Source organism: Pteropus alecto, unplaced genomic scaffold (genome assembly GCF_000325575.1).
Source record: "Pteropus alecto unplaced genomic scaffold, ASM32557v1 scaffold233, whole genome shotgun sequence".
Lineage (NCBI taxonomy): Eukaryota > Metazoa > Chordata > Mammalia > Chiroptera > Pteropodidae > Pteropus > Pteropus alecto.
Genome location: NW_006434367.1, coordinates 1,884,126 through 1,902,462, shown reverse-complemented (window position 1 = coordinate 1,902,462; position 18,337 = coordinate 1,884,126). Strand labels below are relative to the sequence as shown.

Genomic DNA, 18,337 nt, shown 5'->3' with positions numbered 1-18,337 from the left:
TGCTGATGTCAGGCCTCCATTTCTGAAAAGCCCTGGAAGATGAAGATGCACACACCTGACCAAGAATCAGTGATTTAGAGTAGCGGTCCCCAAACTGTACTCTGAAAGCTCATGCCAGCCAGGTGTGAGGGCAGAGATGCCCCCACCCTTTACCACCACTTCCTTCTTGGCCCTGAGAGCAATGCTGGGGCAGAGCTCAAAGCTAGATGTCACTGCTCCTGTTCTCTGCTCAGTGTGCCTGGAAAATTCAAATTAGATGAAATCATTTTTAAACATAACTATAATAAAGTTTGTTTTTTTGCCAGTGACTAAGATTTAAAAGAAAGTACCAGAATTTGGGGCATTAAATTGTTTTAGATATAAAAAAATAGATAAATTTATGATGAGAAAAAAATTGCATTCATATTGTAAAATAAAATAGTATAATTTTTCTGCATTCAGAGCATTTCCATATATCCCTTAAACATTGTTAGGAGAAAGTTGCCTCTCACCCTTTCTTAGGAAGGGCTTTCATTCTCAGCTTATGTCTTTCCTCATTTTTAGTCTTTCATGAAAGAATTTTAAATATAGATTGCAACTGTTTTGTTTTTAACAAAATAAGAAACAACCTGATATAGGCTCCCTGGTTTATTATTTCATTTTATACATTCATGAAATCCAAAGTCTGGGTCCCTGATCTGAAAGATAGGTATAGACCAAATCAAAGAATAGTAAGGTTTAAACTTGCTTCTGCCCCTAGCTTTGGCAGTTACTCCACTTCTCAGGGTCTCAAACTCCTCAGATAGAAGTGAGGGACCCAACTAATGTCAGCTCTCTGGTTTCTGCACCAATGTTGTTGTACGGTGGTGCTGACAGAAAGCAAACTAGCATGTCAAGGTTGAGAGTTTAACAGTCTCCATCTGACTTTGCCTTTGTTGGATGCTTAAACCTGTTATCAGTTGATTTTGAATTAGATCCAAGTTTTGCAACTTTGAAAATATTCAGTTGCATCACCGAATCGTGTACATATAATATACCTGTCCTTGTCCTTTTTGTCTCGGTTGACACAGGCAAAGGGAGGAGGACAGCAACTTGAACTGCTTGGTATCCACCGCCGCCTGCCCTGCCTCAGTCTGGGCCCTCCGTGGTGAGACGAGGCCTGTCCATTGTGGTCCCTGCAGTATATCTAGCACAGTCCTAGACTTGGAAAAAATACGTTCTTGGCCACTGCCAGCTAGACACTCGCTTCCCTTCACATTTCCACCGTGCTCCACGCTGGGCATGCATGTCCAGGGCAGCAGAGCCCCTGGGGCAGGGGTGGGGGCGGGCTGCAGCCTGAGAGAAGAGGCTAAAGAACTGAATTGGCTCCCTAGTGGCCTGAAAAGTGACCCTGACCTTGTCACAGAGTAAATAAACTGGCCAGGAAAGAAAGTCCCAGATACATTTGGCCATCAAAATTATGTTACAACTATTAGAAAAAAGGCAAGTAAATTAAATTAAATTAGAATGTATCATTCTAATCTGTCACCAAACTTTGAACCTTGCCCGGGTTGCTATTTCCTCTTGCACATTAGATAGGGTGATGAAATGGCCCTTGAGCTCCCCATATTTAGTCACGTGCGTTGTTTCTATTTGTATTACAGAGTTTATGTAGATGTTCCAGTGCTCTTATTAAGGTCTCGCTTTTTCATTTCTCACTTCCCTGTGTTCAAGTTGACATCTGCACTCCCTCCATGGAGAGCCGAAGAATATTCTCTCCCATTCCATGGGTGCTAGCTTCCCACACAAGGATAATCAGGTTTAAGTGAATAAAAACTCTATACCCTCTCATACTTATCATTGAGGTATTTTTAGTGCCTCAAGAGTGGACAGAGTCCATGTCCCCATTGGCCTCTGGAAGGCCCTGCCCCAGAGTGCCGCCCACAGGCATGAAGCAGGGGGTTGATCAATGCACCTTCCATCTCCTTTCACTCAGGCAGCTGGGTCAAGAGGAGGAGAATTCTTGGGTGTGAATAACCAGTTGCTGAAAAAGTTCAGGACTCAGTACGAGTGCTTTGAGCTGCTCCCATCAGAAATGCTGGGCACAGCACAAGCTGTGTTAACAGGAGCGTTATAGGTGCTGCTGCAGATAAGCGGCCAGCGAACCCCGAGACCACATCTCACACATTTTGCTAATGAACTAACAGACCTCTTGGCCCTGCGTGTGCTGAGAACCCTGTCAGTGTGCCAAGTGGATGGGCTCGCACCACAGGTCATGCTCTCTGATATGCATGATACATGTCAGTCCTGCAAGAGGCTCTCCCTCCCACCCTCTGGGAGACCCCAGCAAGGCCCCCTCCAGTGTTGACAGGTGTCAGCTTCCCACTTGAAATCAGGTTTAATTTAAAAAGGAAAAAAATTCTACATTTCTTCTCAGTTTCCTAGGAACTGATCTTTGCATAGGAGTCATTTCCATCCCCATCTTGACCTCAGGAATGTCTTGTCACTGCTTTACTGAACTTGTGCCCCATTTAGGCTTTGGCACTTGGTTCTTATATGTGTGTGCTTTAGGGTGTGGACCCTTTTCTTTAAGAATATAAGCACAAGCCATTTCAGGGGGAAATCATGTAGCTACAGAAGAAGACATTGAAAACAGATTTAAGTCCTTAAATCTTTGGCTCAGAAACCAGCAGAGTCATTGCCATGTTTAATCCTCAGCTAAGTGGAGTGATTCTTTGTGCAGCTCACCTGCATTTCTGCTGCGTTTAGGAGTTCGAGCTTCACCGCCTGGCCGTGCCCTGCCCAGCTTGGCTCCTCTCACTGCTCCGTGTCTTTCACCATGCCATTTGTTCCAACTAGACTTGCCTGCCTAGATTATGTGATCCAAAGGATCCAATGGCCCATGGAGGGAAGTGATGGTAGGGAGGCAATTCCCAGCAGGAGGAGGTGACATGGAGCAGACAAAAGCAAGGAACCAGCACTCACTCCATCTGGTCACACTCTAGATTATAAGCTTCTGGGGGCAGATGGTGCTCACAGAGCTTCCCTAAACAGCTGTCGTTTTTCAGGGTGTGAATTTCTCAGGTGTCTCCCCCAACTCAGTGCTTTGCCTGTTCCTGCATGGGTTTCTCTACAGACCACAGGGTGGAGAAGGTAGAATCAGCAACCTGAAAATGATATATGTACCCTCATAATATATACTGATGCATTTCCAGATAATTTATGAGATGGAGGGGGCAAGATGACTGTGTGCATATAGAGCATGAATTTCATAATCTATGAAACGGAAATAGTAGTCCCAGAGTTGGGGACCAGATGAGTTACAGTGCATATGATAGCACTATAATTGACTGAAAAGTGACATCAGAATGCAAATCTTATCTCACGATATTACAGACAAGACAACACTGACCCACAGAACTTCCTGCGAAGACAAATGTTCCGCCTGCACTGTCCACTGTGATAGCCTCTAGCCCATGTTACTAGTGAGCACTGGAAATGTGGCCAGTGAGATTAAGGAACTGAGTTAACTTTTTAATTTTATTTAAATTATTTAAATATAAACAGCCACAGGTAGCTAGTGACAAGGCAGTGCAGGGGCAGAGGCCCCACCCTTGGTGAACCTAGCTCTGTGACAGTTGGGAACATGTACCAAGCACTGTCCTATCTGCTCTAGATAGACTATTCCCGAGAACAGCTTCAGGAGGTTTAAACAGAGGCCAGTTTTGCAGGGACACCAGCTTATAGGTGGTGGCTGCAATGCGCATACCAGTGACTCTCACTGTGCTCTGCTGAGCCTGTGTGGAGGGTTGGAGATGGGAGGAGGACAAGAGAGAAAGCCGAGGATGACTTCTTAGTTTTTGGCCTGAGCAACTAGGTCCTTGGCAGTGCCCTTTGGCTGAAATAGACATGAGTAAAGACAACCAGGAGCTCCCTTTTGAGCAGGTTAATTTTGAGATGTTAGTTGTCCTGTTCAGGATCATAACAGGAAATACATGGCCCACTCAAGTGAGGATGGTTCCAGGTGAGCTTGGACTACAGAGGAGTAATTACAAAGGAGGGAGCCAGGAACAGGGGCCCCCACTATAGCTGGTGCAGGGTGGTGCATGGGCCTGAGGCTGGGAGCAGGCTGACTATGCTCCTGTGGGGACTGCTGGAGTTGGGGGAGGGGGAGGCACCAGAGCCTGAAAGAGAAGGGAGGAATAAAGGCTTTCACTGGTGGATGGGGGGCGGGGCATTCAAAGAGAGGGAGCAGAAATATCTTAACCTCACTCTCCTCCCACTTTCTCCTTTCCCTCAGGTCCCTAGGCGGCAGGAGTTCCTTGTGGGGCTGCACAGCCCAAGTTCCTGGGCTAGAGGCTAAAGTAGATAAGGCCTCTGTGGAGAATTGCCAGCTCCCACTATCCCGTATGGTGGGGCAGGTGGGCACAGATGCAATTGTTACCTTGTCTGCAGTTCAGAACAGATCAGGCTGAGAACATACCTGGGAGGTGTAAGCTGTAGGTGACATTTAACGTCCCTGGTCCAGGGAAGCCATCTGCCTCAGGCTATAGCACTACTGGCAGGAGAATCTGAGCTTAAGCCATTGTTCCTCATGCTCTTCCTTCTAGTGTGTCCTGGACCATCTTGCCTCCAGACTGAAGTTCAGAGTTAAACATTGCTTTATAAGATCTGCTTCCCAGGGTTTTTCATTCTTGTATTTCTTGTATTGTGTTCCAAAACTCCTACATTGAGGTATCACTGCGTTTTCTAAATTCTACCAAGTCGACCAGCAGACAGATGGAAACACAGATGGCCTATTATAGACTGTCTCTGTTTGACCCGAAGAAACCATAATGAAATCTCTTTACTGTGTCTGCTTTGTCTTTGATGGGACCAGAAGCAGTTTGAAGCACTTTGTCTTGAGTTCTTGGTGCATTTTCTCAGGCTGAGCTCCTGCCCACCACAGGTTCATTGCAGAAGAGGCTGCGGCTGCTGGGGCCAAGTGCGTGCTCACCCCCAGCCCCACTTGGATTGTCGATCCCATTGACGGCACCTGCAACTTTGTGCATAGGTGAGCATTGGTCACTCCATAAGCACGCATCACTTCATTCTAATGCCTAAACTGTCCTCTAAGATTTTGTCTTTTCCAAAGTAGCATTTTTGGAGGTAAGCGTATATAAGTAAAGCTCTAGTAGGTTTATAGTCTCTTTAAAAAGGTGATCAAATCTTGATTTTTTAAAATAGGTTTTCCATTTGTGAAAGACTCTCAGAGCATGTAGGAAATCTTCCCTTGTTTACAAACCATTGTGTTTGTTATGTTTAAAATGTTGGGTTGAATTAAGAAGGATTGCTGGAGAAGCAAGCAACGTTAAAAAGTAAGTGAGTGCAGCCCAGCAGCTGCCAGAGTATGGGTATAGACAGGGGCATGTGAAGGATGTTCCAGGGCCACCTTCAGAGGTGGGAGCAAACCTCATATCACCATGAGACAGGAAGAGGAACCCACTAGAAGCTGTCCAGGCCTAATCTGACTGGGCTAACGACAGCCAAAAAACAGTAGGTTGTAGGGAGGTCAGATGGGCCATAGGCAGGAGGGGAAGGGAAATAAGCTGCAGAGCCTGCAGAGCCTGGGGAGGTGATGGGGGCGTGGCCCCAGAAGCTCTGACCAGTGGGGAAGGCATTGGAACTATACCCACTTGTCTGGAACTATGGGCACTGAAAGTGGTTTCCACTGAGGGTGGTTCTCTGATGGGAACACGCTTAGAATCACCAGGTTGCTGGTTGGCACAGGTTCCTGGCCAGTCCCCGGGTCCCCTTTCAGTGTATTGGGGTAGCTCGTGGATCTCCATTCCTAGACCACATTTTGAGAGCCCCTGCCATAGATGATGAGGAAATGCTTCATTTCCTTACTTAAAGTGAGAAAGTGTAAGTACAGGTGACAGGGTCCTCACTCTTGATGCTGTCCTCTATGTGTTGCCTCAAATGGTATGTTTATATGTAGATATGGAAGGCGATTCTGATGTAACACGTTAATCACATGGATTATGTTAAGAATTAAGTCATACCGATATAGGTAAGTCAAACCTTTTTGAGGCAATTGCATAGTACTATCCAGTGAGTAACAGCAACAGTGTCACCAGACTATAATTTAAAGCTTGACACCTCCGTGGGGGAGTTCATGAGGAATCACAGGTCTCCTCTCTCAGGTGTGTTTGCTGAGTGGAGCACCTGTTATTTCTGTCTCACTCGCCCTTCTAGTGTGCTGGTAATGGGTACAGGGGGCACTGAGCCCCATGGTAAAGGCCACGTGTCCACCTGAGGGTGTTTCATGGGCCCTGGTGGCCCCAGGGCCAAGGGGAATGTGGGCCAGAGAGACTACTTGGAGAAAACTACCGCCTGTGGTGCTGACCCTTACAGTTCCAGAACATTGTCAAGGGCCACAGCTGCAGCCATTCTCAAGGTCTAAAGACATCCGGAAGCCTTCGGCTTCTCCAGCTCAGATGAGAACTGTTCATCCTTAAGTCCAACAGTGGCAGTGTTGGGACTAAAGCAAGTGGAAGAAAACTCTTCTGAGAGTTGGAACTGGGGACTGAAGCCAAGCTTGGCGTATAGGACGCTTGCTCAGTGAGCCAGCCACCAATGACAACAGCGCCACACAGCTGCCACCTTGGCTGTCAGGGTTCAGATCCATGTACGACTGATTTCATAGTTTTCCTATAGTTTAGCAGTACTCAGCTTTTCCTTGTTCCTACTTGTTAAGTGGTCTTCACATAAAGGAGAGATTATTTCTAAGATGCAGAGCAACAACAACAAAATTAAAAAATAAAACTACCGGCAAACAGCGGTGTCACAGCTGGCCTTCAACTGCTGTGGCCCACGCCTGCTGTTGGCATCTTGGGTGCTCACGCTGGAGACCAGGTAAGGAGGGATGTTGTTGTCGCCCAGACCCAGTCTTTGGGTGGAGGATGTGGCCTGGCATCTGTGATGTCACCTCCTAGGGACCCTTCTTCACCCTGCCTGGGACATGGGTCTGTCCTTTTTAGAGGTCTCAGTTGTCCCGTTTTGGTCTCTGAGAACCAGAAAGCTGATTATTACAATCCTTCTCAGTTGGTTACTTGGCCATTGTTGAACTACATCAATCTTAACGTGACTTTCAGAATACTGCTTTCTTTCAAGATCAGCCATCTTACAACATGGTCAGCTAAGCCTGTCTGTCTTGGAAAGAGTTAGTGAAATTGTGGGAAGTCGTTTTTTAAAAAACAAATTCACCCACACTATAGAAAAGTCCTTCTGTGCCCCGAGTGACGATGCTACACAGCCACACAGAGGCTCCTAAGAGTTTGCATATTGGTTTGCACAAGGCCATTTATGTTTTAGAGGGTAAACCATTCTGTTTTCTTTTGCAGATTTCCAACTGTGGCAGTAAGCATTGGATTTGCTGTGAACCAAGAGGTACATGGTGGGCGGGGCCCCTGAGTTGGGACCCCAAGCCCCTTGGGTCCCCAGGGCTCCATTTCAGGTTTCGTTTAGTCATCGTGCTTTGCGGTTTCAACCTCTGCACTCCTGTTTTTCTCTCTTTGTCATGTGCCTTAATCATGACTAGTAAATTCAAGTATGCGTTTTTCAAATCTGAGAAAGTAAACAAATTCAAACCGGTTTTGGGTGTGTAGGCTTGGGGCTGGCCCCTGTTTCCACTCTGGTCTTTTTGTGACACGACTATGGAAGGGGGAAGTTCTGCGCAGATTGTCCAAGTTAGTCTCCATCTGACCTCTGGGGCGTGTGATCTAGTCACACATAGAAAGAACTATTTTTAGAGGACATTTTTAATCCCAATATTCTATTAAGTCTTCTTCATCTTCCTCTAGCTGTTAGTGTGAGAGCATGGCTGTTTCAGGATTCCCATAGAACCTTGGACCTAAGCAACATCAGAAGGCCTACAACAAAGGCATGAGATCGAGACTTAAACTTTATTAATCAGTATAAGCAATAGCACTTAGAAAAGCCTTAATTTCCTTGTAGTAACTATGGTTATAGTTAAATAAGACCGGAGGTTCAGTGCCTTTCCAAAGCAGTCCTCCTTTAGCATACCATTTTTCATCGTAATCCTCAGTGTTGGCATAGATACCTAGCATGGAAATTGTATAAAAGTACTTAAAATGAAGATAAGCAAGAATTTTAATATTGAAATTTGGATAAAGAGTTATTTCTCTGCTAAATGTTGTCATTAAATTGAGTAGGGGGTTGAGCTTAATTCTTTAGAAAGACTTTTCTTTTTTCCCTTGGGAGGAAAAAAGGCTACTTGTGATTCTAACCAAACTTCACAAAAACCTCTCAAAATTACTGATGTGTGAAGAATGAAAACTGCATCTATAACTGTCAACTGAATCACAGAACCCAAGGGCAGCTCCAGGAAGACAAATGTGATTCACCAAAGGGGGCTCATCCCTGAGCAGGCGAGCACTGACTAGGAGCCACGCTGTCATAAATCATTGAAGAGGCCTTGGACCACAGCCTCCCAATAAGGAACAATAAAAAGAAGAGAGGAGCGTGAAAAAAATTCTACCTGACACCCATGTGTTTTTGTGCCTTTCCTCTACTGACTTCTCACTATTCGGGGTTAACAGCAGCAAGTATGCTTGGTCTGGGGGTCAGCCAAGTATTCCTCTCTCTGGAAAATGAAGAGAGATGCAGGCTAAATGCCTCAGCAAAGTCTTGGCCAGCCGGGGCTAAGCTCGACCACAGTGGAAGGGACTCCCCACGCTGCAGGAATAGGGTTTATTTTTGAGGAGGACCGTTCAGTCGGCACTCACGGAGGGCCTATAGCCTTCCAGAAAACTTAACCATTCTCCCTCGTGTACCCCTGGCTTTAAAGGGCTTCCAAAATCCAGGTCAGTCCTAGAACCAGGTGGTGGGCGGCCTGTGCCCCTGGGGTGAGCAGGCGGCCCTGAGGCCTTTGCTGGCATGAAGCAAGAAGTGGGACGACCTCCCCTTGATCGGGTGTCGTCCACTACACGGCCAGGCCACCAGTGTACAGTCACAAACACCAGACCCAACCGATGAACTTGCTAGCTGGCAGCATTTTGAGGGGTTTTTGTGGAGTTTGTATAGAATCATAAGTAGCCTTTTTTCCTCCCAAGGAAAAAAAAAAGTGTCTAAAGAATTAAGCTTTTTCAATAATTTTCAGTTACTAATGCTTGATTGTGATTTAATTTTTAATATAATTTTATTAGTTTTCATATATTTTTAAATACAATTATTTTTTTAAAAGTTTGCTTTTATATCCAGGTCTAATTTTAAATCTAGATGCTGATTTTTTAAATTCCCTTTTGAAAGATATTGTGTATCACATTGTCATTGCATTAGTCAGAACGCTTAGAACACCTCCACCTTTGAATTATTGTTATTTTTTGTGTCCAGTAAGTGAACGGCATTTGTTTTCTGTTCTGCCTCTGCTCCCCACAGCTTGAATTTGGAGTGATTTACCACTGCACAGAGGAGCGGCTGTACACCGGCCAGAGAGGCCGGGGTGCCTTCTGCAACGGCCAGCGGCTCCAGGTCTCCGGGGAGACAGGTGGGGCTTCATGCGGCTTAGTTCCGTTCACTTCAGATGGAAAAATGTGAATGGAAAATGCCAAAAGTCACCCTTTCATGGGGGAAATCTCCTGCTGGGAGTCAGCCTCCTTTTAGGGACACCGTGTCCCTGATGAGCTGGAAGTTGAGCCCGTTCTGTATCTTAATGTTTTTGCAAATGTGGCCAGGAGCTTTAAATAGTCCCATTCTATTTTGCACTCACATCTTTCTTTCATCTTGAACGCTAAAAGAAATCCAGTCACTAGTTATGATTTGGTCTCTAGCAGTCCAAAGCCAAGGGCAGAGTCAGAAGCATGCTCTGGCCCTCAGTGTGTCCAAGTGGTGTCAGTCATCCTGATGTCACCTGGGTGATATCACCCTGGTGAAGTCTGGTTTCCTGGACGTGGACTAACTGCAGCTGACTTCAGTTTCTGTGAGAAATTGTTCAGTAAGCGATGTTTTCAGGCACCGCAGATGTTCTGTTGTCATTGTGATTCCTAAAGCAGAACCTCAGGGGCATCCAGTAGCTTTTATAAAGGGACTGCGTTACACTTAATCTGCATATAACTATATATCAATAACAATAGCCGATGTAGGTGTTTTCACTGACTCTTTTTGGCCTTTCCGTCACACTGATTAACTGGTGATATTTTATCGCCTTGTGGGACAGATACTGTAGAGGAAATTGCAAGACAAAAATCAAGAGAAGCACCCCAGACTAGGAGGAGGTATTAGGAGCCTTTAAAATGTCTGTAACATCCATGTTTGGGTCTGATAAAGGTAGAAAGCATAATTCTCACTTGCATGTTCCTATAGCGGAACATCATGAGATACTCTCCCGCACCCCCTACCCCTGTTATTTCATTTACCCATCATGGCTTCCGTCTGTGATGTCAGCACTTGTCCTCTGAGCCCCCATACCTTCCTTATACCTCTCCTCTCTCCTCACTTAAAAAATGTATTCCCTAGTGCCCTTTCTCCATTGTCTCTGTTTATTCTGCCTTTTCTTTCTCCCTGGGTGACACCTGTGTACCTAGATGGCCTCAGGGACAATGAGAGGACTAAAGTATGCCCTGCTATCCAACTGCCTCTCATCTAGTGAGGAAGTCAGACTCTCCACCTGTGATCCGCAATGATCCAGTGAGAGCAGGGTCATCCAGGAGTCCTGCTTTAATTGTTAATTTCTTATATTTGAGTTTCTACAACACCAAAGATGCTGATCTGGGTACAGCAGGAGGTTTTTGCTCTGGCACAGACTCTTCTTTGCAGTGCCATGACCCCATGAACAGCCTTTCAGAGAGGTGACCTGCTGTTATGTGAAGGACAGGCCGGTGGGACAGGACCGCCCACTGGAGATTGAGGAGGCTCCCTTAGAGGCCATGAGAGTCACGAGCACAGCCAGGGTGAGGGGACGGTCACCAGACAGGAGTGGGAACAGCAGGACGTACTAACCAGTTACTGATTCTGAGTCCCCTCCCTGCCCCAATTTCTCTCTCTCCCAGAAATGTTTTGTTTGGCTATGTAAAAAGTGTTAATTACAGCTACACATGCCAAGAGGCAACCACTCAAGCTGAATTGTGTAACTCAGTAGTGAAGAAGCATGTTATTAAACACGCTTATGTGAACTTTGCTCTATATTTCATTTGATTATAACATTCAACTCTATTCATACACTCTCAGCTTCCTGGTTGGCTGCCTGCTTTGCTCTGTCATGCCTTAGAACTTCACATCCTCGGTAGGGCTGTCAGACTCCTCGCCCAGCACTGGCTCATCCCACCCATGTAGGCAGGGACTTTGGGTCACCACTGCATTTGGCCTATCTTTGTAGGCCCTCCTGTCCCGGAGTGTTAATCGCTCAAACACTGTCATAAACCCCCTTTGTCAACACAGTTGTGGTTCATACTTCTCTTGAAATTGCTCATGTCCCAAAGCTCTTTTGTAATTTTTTTTTAAAAAAATTCTGACTTATAAAGTCCAATGTGGTGTTTTCACCCTGGGTTCTTTTTCTATTTGATGGGTGATAGATCTTGATGGGGGGTGATGGAGCATATTCTTTAGCAGCACAATCTTTAGGTATCATTTCAGATCCTGATTCTGCCACCTTCTAAGGCTGAGATTTGTCAGTTAACCTCTCCGAATCTCAGTCCTCATTTGTAAAGTGGGATGACAATGATAACTTTGAAAGTTAAATAAAATTAAATAGGGAAATCACTCAGCAAAGTCCCTGGCACATAGTACCCAAAATGAGAGTTGTTGTCAAAGAAGAAACTGGAGTCTTTGTACAAAATCAATTACAGCCCATTGTTAAAATCAAGAGGCATTTCTGGAGGAAACAACCATTAAAATAACCACCATTAATCTTTGTCTTCGTGCTTTCTTTTCCTTCTCTTTTCTGATTCCTATTATACCCTTCTGGAATGTCTTACACACACACACTCACACTCACACTCTCACACTCTCTATCTCTCTCATTCACACTCACTCTCACTCACTCACTCACTCACACTGTATAGGGGTAAAGGATTAGATGAGGCCAGAATTTCATTAGTCGCCTTTTCTTCAAATTCTACCAGGCAAAATTTCAAGCATGTATAAAGCAGACAAAAAAAAAAAAATACAGTACACCCACATGACCCATCACTAGCTCCAATATTGCCAACTCTTGGCCAATCCTTCATCCACACCTCCACCTCACACTCAGCACCCCAAACAACTCCCCGATACAAATCCCAGATAGGATACCATTTCTAGCCTTCTAGCCAGTATTTCAGTATGGATCTCCAAAACATACAGATAATTCTTTGAAAAACATAATCACAATACCAATATCACACCCCTCCCAAAATTAACAGTCATTCTAAAATCATTAAGGATCCAGTCAGTCTTCAAATTTTCACGTCTTATCTTGTGGAAAATGGCCTTTCAAGGTCACATCTGGGTTTTAGGGGTCCTTGTGGCTCCTGGATCCGTCTTTGTTACTAGGCCTTTTCAGTGGATGGAGCTAAGAAATGAGTTGTTTTAAAATATGAAATTCATCATGAGTTCATACTGGTGTTCTCCATTCAAATTCATGACTATAAGTTTGTCTACTTAACTCTTCTATGTATGTCTCCTCTGCCCCATGTTGAAAACCTCAGTGCACAGTGACACTAGGAATGATAAATTTAATAACGTCATGCAATCCTTGTTCACGTTGTCACACAACACGCACATATCAGTTTCAGAATAACAATACTAGTCCTACTATCAACAAGTGATTACTGAAAGTGGTTTGTAGGATTTTTTGGTAATGTTTTGTTTTGTCTTTTGGGAATTTTTGTCCTTCATGAATATCCGACTAGGGTCTGGGGTCACATTGCTGTGATAGTCTCTGTAGTGGTTTTTTTGTTCCCTTTGGTTATGCTACCAACTGAGGCTAATCACTTAGATCCATTTGTTTTAATTTAACTTAGAAGGATTACTTTTTTAAAATTGATTTTATTTTGTAATTATGTAAAAAAACAAGTATGTCGTTCCAAAGTCAAATCTATAAAACAAAGTGCATTCAAAGCAGTTTAGTTTCTATCCTTCCTTGTCCTTTTTACCCTATAAGTAACCCTTAAAAAATATAATAGTTTATTTTTCAACTATTCAAATTATTTTTCAACTATTTCAAATTATTTTGGTGTGTTTTTTTAAAATAAGTAGCTGTTTTGTTTGCTTTTATTCTCTGTTTCAGTATAATTTTTGGTATTTAGAAAGGTTTACATTTTTATTCTAATAATTTTCTTTGTATTAAAAATTTGATATATCCCTAGTCCTCTTTCTTTTGGGTTATTGTCTATGATTCTGTGTTATCGGTAATACTAAACTTAGCTTGTAACCTCTTCACCCCACTCCCCACTCTTCATATACTCCCAGTATATCATTTAAAAATTATATCCTTTTATTCTCGGTAGCTACAACACAGTTGGTGAGCATATTCTACTTGTCACATCCTCTCCACATTATCTTTCCAGTTTCAGATGGTTGTGCTGTAGATGCAGTGGCAGAGCAACCAGCCAGCCATGACATGCTTTTACCCTAAAAATATTATTTAGTATTTAGTCTTGGTTCCATAGATAAATGTAGATTTAATACCCAACACTCGTCCTTCACATTGCTGTTTCACCAGCCATTTTGTTTGTGTGAAGCTCATTCACTAGTGCAGCATTTCTCACACTTTTTGATTTTAGAACTAACCCATTTATATGCCCGAAAAAAATTATTAAAAACTCCTAAAGAGCTTCCAGTTAAATAACTTATATCTATATTTATATATTAGAAATTTGAACAGATTTTAAAAATACTTATTAATTTATCTTTAAAAATAAAGAACTCATTACGTGTTAACAAAAATGATATATTTTTATGGAAAATACCATATTTTCCAAAACAAAAAAATTTCGTGAGGAGTGGCATTGTTTTACATCTTTTCCAAACCTCTTTAATGTCTGGCTTAGTAGAAGATAACTAGATTCTCTTATCTGCTTCTATATTCAGTCTGTTTTTGTATATTGCCCTTAAACAGATAATTTGAAAAGGGGCACGTGAGGAATATTTTAATAGACTTTTCAGATAATTCATGGTATTCATTTTTGATGCTACAACAAAACTCAAGAAGTAGTGGTTTCTTAAAGGTTAGTCTCATATCAAATCTAATAACATATCAGTGAATTTTTTTTGTACTCAGTTACATTGAAATCCATTGGGCCATCTCCTACTTTGAATGATCTTTTTTGTTCATCATGCACTGGAAAATATGGATTCCCTGAGATTTTCAGCTTTTCCAAATGTTAATGTATTTAAAGATATTTAAAAAGTCATATTCATTAGTATCACCACTCTTCTCATGAGAAATCTTTAGGTGTTGGGAAGGTGTCAATCTTACAATGATGGAAAGAAGTCTTCCCAAATTCTAATTTCCACTTAAAAGCTTGAATTTGATCAGTGGCAACCTTGGCAATTCAAGTGATGGGCTCCCTTCTTTCATTTTCAAAAAACTACCTTCCAAATACACAGCTCTGAATAACTATATCTAAGCTCTCTATCTGTACTTTCCATCTCATCACACAGAATATTCAAAAGACATATATACTTAGAGTTCAAGATTTAGTACAATTAATAATTTTTATAGATTTATCATTCTTAAGTAAAACTGACATTTTCCCCCCAGTATATATAGCAATCACTTCTAGAACAGGTGAGACCTTGCCTTGCTGTCTATACATCGAACAAATGTTAACATGGTAGAAAGGCAAATAATGTCTTAATATTGTTATGAAATTTGTTTTAACTTCACAGATTCCTAAAAGAAGCTCAGGGACCACACTTTGAGCACTGCTCCAGTTGATGTCTCAGGAAGAGCTCATGGGAACAATATTCCCTGAGTTCCTTACGTGTCCCTAAGTTTATCGGTGGCCTTTATACTTGAAAAACCATTTTTCTGGTAGTAAAACACATGGCTCACATTTTCTGGTGTTAAATGTCACAAATTGTCTGCATTATCTTCCAGCATAAGCACATTATTGAAGTCAGAAAACAGTTTTTTTCCCCCCTGAAAAGGGACTTTAATATTTTTGCTCGAATGCCCAAAGAAATTTTTTCTTTAGAGTACAGTAATTTTAACAAAGCGTTGTTTCTTCTGAGTAAGTTTTCCTAGGTATGTGGTATGCCCTTTCAATATGTAATTTCAAGTCCTTTTTAAAAAAAATTCAGAAGTTTTCCTGAATTATAGTTTTTAGTATTTATTTTCAAATTCTGTTGCTTTGTTTGTTTTGTTTTGTTTTGTTTTGTCTTCTGGGTCTCTTATTATATGTATGTTGGGTCTTCTCTGCTCACCTTGTGTATATCTCACTTTCTTTTGAATACTTTTCACTTTTTCCACCAATTTTTTTTTTAATTTTTAAAAATCCCTTTTTTTATCTCCATTTCTTGTAAAGCATGATGTATTGTTTATTTGTTCTGTATTCCTTTAATTTAATCTTCTTGTCTGAAATGTTTTCTTTTCTGATTCTTCCCTAAGTTCTGCCCCTCTACTTTTGAATAACACTGTTTTTTTATGTATTCTTTGTTTCTTTTACATAAAGTTACTTCTGTTTTGTGGACAGATCTTTCTGGCATTCTTTGATTGACTGGAGAGATGTTATTCTGCTCCTGGTTCTTTTTCTTTATGATAATTGTGTGTGAGATTCAACCATGATTCTTTTCTTTTACTTATTTCTACTAGAAATCTGTATTACTGAACTTTGGAGTCAGTAAGGTTGGTGAGTGTAGTGGTAGTGGACAGTTTTCATAGTTTCACAGCTCTAGAGCTCCCTCTTCTGTTTTTGTGACGTGTTCAAAAAATTGGCCTTATCCTTAGTTTTTTGTTTGTTTGTTTGGTTTTGCTCTGTTCACTTCATTCACTGTTATCTGGTCCTTCTTTTTCCTTTGCCCCTATTACTTCTGTCTAGTGAGTTTGGAATTCACTCCCATACATATCTATCAAGTTCTGGGACCTGCCCTAAGAGTCCCTGGTAAGTCCCTCACAAGAGGTCACAGGGCTGACCAGCTTCCTACCTTCAGACCTTACCCCACACCCAATACCAGGGACCTATGAATTGATGTGTGCAGAGCTCCTCTCACATTGGCCCAAACTGGTTTCCAGTGAGTGGCCGTTGGTGATTTTGAGGTTCTCCTGTTCTCAGGTCCAGTAGATGCTCCATGCTTCTCTCTTCCCTCTGATGCCATAATGCCATATGGTCTGGTAGCCGTTGGAAGTTTGCTCCACCCATTGTGTTTTGGGGTTTAGATACGCATTGTCGGTATAGTTTTGGTTTTTTTTTTTAAGCCTATAGCACCTGCTATTCCTAGGGGGTCTCCCATCCAAGTACTAACTGATACGCATTGTCGGTATAGTTTTGGTTTTTTTTTTTTAAGCCTATAGCACCTGCTATTCCTAGGTGGTCTCCCATCCAAGTACTAACTAGGCCCGACCCTGCTTAGCTTCCGAGATCAGACATTCTGGCTTGTTCAGGGTGCCATGGCAGTGTAGCCAGTGTAGTTTTTTTTAATCTATGATGTCTGTAGTTTTGTTTGTTGCTCTCCTAGTTCTGTCTGTTTTTACCAGGGGGTTTGGAGAGATTAAAATCTATGTAGTTGTTACATAGATGTCCAATTCTGTCATTTTCAGGATTCTAAACAATACTTTTTTTCCAAATTACATGTTTCTTTTTCAAAAATAATTTATTGAAGTGAATGTCAAATAATGTAAAACTGAACAATTCCATAGCAGTTATAAGATTCACAAGGCTGCATATTTGCACTCTCCAATGTAAACTGTATACCCATGAAGCCCTCTCTCCTCCGCTCCCCCTCTCCCCGCCCCCAATCACCAATCTTTGTTCTTAGTACTTATGTTTCTAATTTAAATAAAGTTAACTTTTATTTTCATATGAATAGTTCTTATTGGTCTATAAGAAGTCTGAAAGAATTAGAAAATACTTGTGGAAGCATTGTCACTGGGAGGGAGCCTTCAGCAAAACCAGCTGGTGCCCAAAGGGAATATTTTCAGACTTTAAAGCACAGTCGCCTCTTTCTCTGTGAACACATATTTCAGTGCGTACACACGACTTGCTTCTCTTGCCGTTCAGTTGTAACATTTCTCTTAAGATAACAGTACTCTTTGATACTGTATTTTAACTTCGCTCAACAAGAAAAGGGGTTTTCAGACTGTTGGAAATCACAGACTTTTTTTCACTCTAAAATCTGTTTATTAAAAGTATATAGAGATGCCTTACTTTAAAATCTGTTAGATTTTTTTTATTGTGTTAATATATATAACAAAATTTGCCATTTTAGCCATTTTAAGTGTATAATTTAGTAGCATTAATTACATTCATAGTGGTGTGCAGCCATCACCACTATTTCCAAAACTTTTATCTCTATACCCATTAGCTCCCCATTCCCCATACACACATCCATTTAAATTAAAAAATTAGCATTTGATTAAAACTAAAATGTTACGATGAATATAGGATAAATGTTAATGAAATGCAAAAATCATAGTAATTGTGGATAACTAGCCAGAAATAATCATAAGATATTAAGTAGAAAGGGTTGTAATTTTTAATTTTTCCTTATCTGGGGTAAAATAAAACAGAAAGCATTTTGCCTGTAGGTGGCAGCATTCAGACTTCCTTTTAACTTCTTAATTTCATTTGGGGAAAAAAATATATTAGCAAGAGAAAGAATAGATACATGCAGCTAGGAAGAGGAAGGTACCAGATCTGGAGATATCTTTTCATAAATTTAAAACCCTTTCTTTCACATAATCACCAGATAAGCTTGCGTTTAAGTCTGGACCTCACCACGTAAGGGCTACATGACCTCAAGCGTCACTTCTCTAAGCTCGATCTCCCTATCTGTGAAACAAGGGCAGTGAAATAATGAATGTGATAGAAGAATAACAGCATTCATGGAAGTTCTGGAAGAGAGTAAGGACTTGGTAAATGTGAGCAATTGCTATTTCCACACTTGGCTTAATTTCCCTTATGAAACAGCCTGAGGGCGGTTAGTTGGAAAATCCCTGCTCTTCCTGCACCAGCCCTGTATATGGGGGTGTCTGCTTGTCTAAGCTGGCCCTCTGGGGACTTTCCTCTCTACTTCCATGACAGCCAGCACCTCCCTCTAATAAGGGCAGACTGGGCTAGGTCTTGGCTTGAAGGAGTAGTCGCATCTTATGAACCTTAATAAAAGTAGATGCTTGTCTCCCTGTGGTCATTGAATGACCGACCAGCTTTCTGGTTCTGGGGGGAAATCATCAATGCCT

General features: G+C 42.1%; 1 protein-coding gene across 1 annotated transcript in view; it reads left to right on the top strand.

The window, feature by feature from the left end:
* Positions 1 to 18,337, top strand: part of IMPA2 (inositol monophosphatase 2) — a 44,441-nt gene that overhangs the window by 19,776 nt on the left and 6,328 nt on the right. The window contains exons 3-6 of the mRNA XM_006909223.3: positions 4,907 to 5,011; positions 7,344 to 7,389; positions 9,400 to 9,508; positions 14,602 to 14,613. Of these exons, the coding sequence (XP_006909285.1) occupies positions 4,907 to 5,011; positions 7,344 to 7,389; positions 9,400 to 9,508; positions 14,602 to 14,613 (272 nt within the window). The remainder of the gene's footprint in view (positions 1 to 4,906; positions 5,012 to 7,343; positions 7,390 to 9,399; positions 9,509 to 14,601; positions 14,614 to 18,337) is intronic.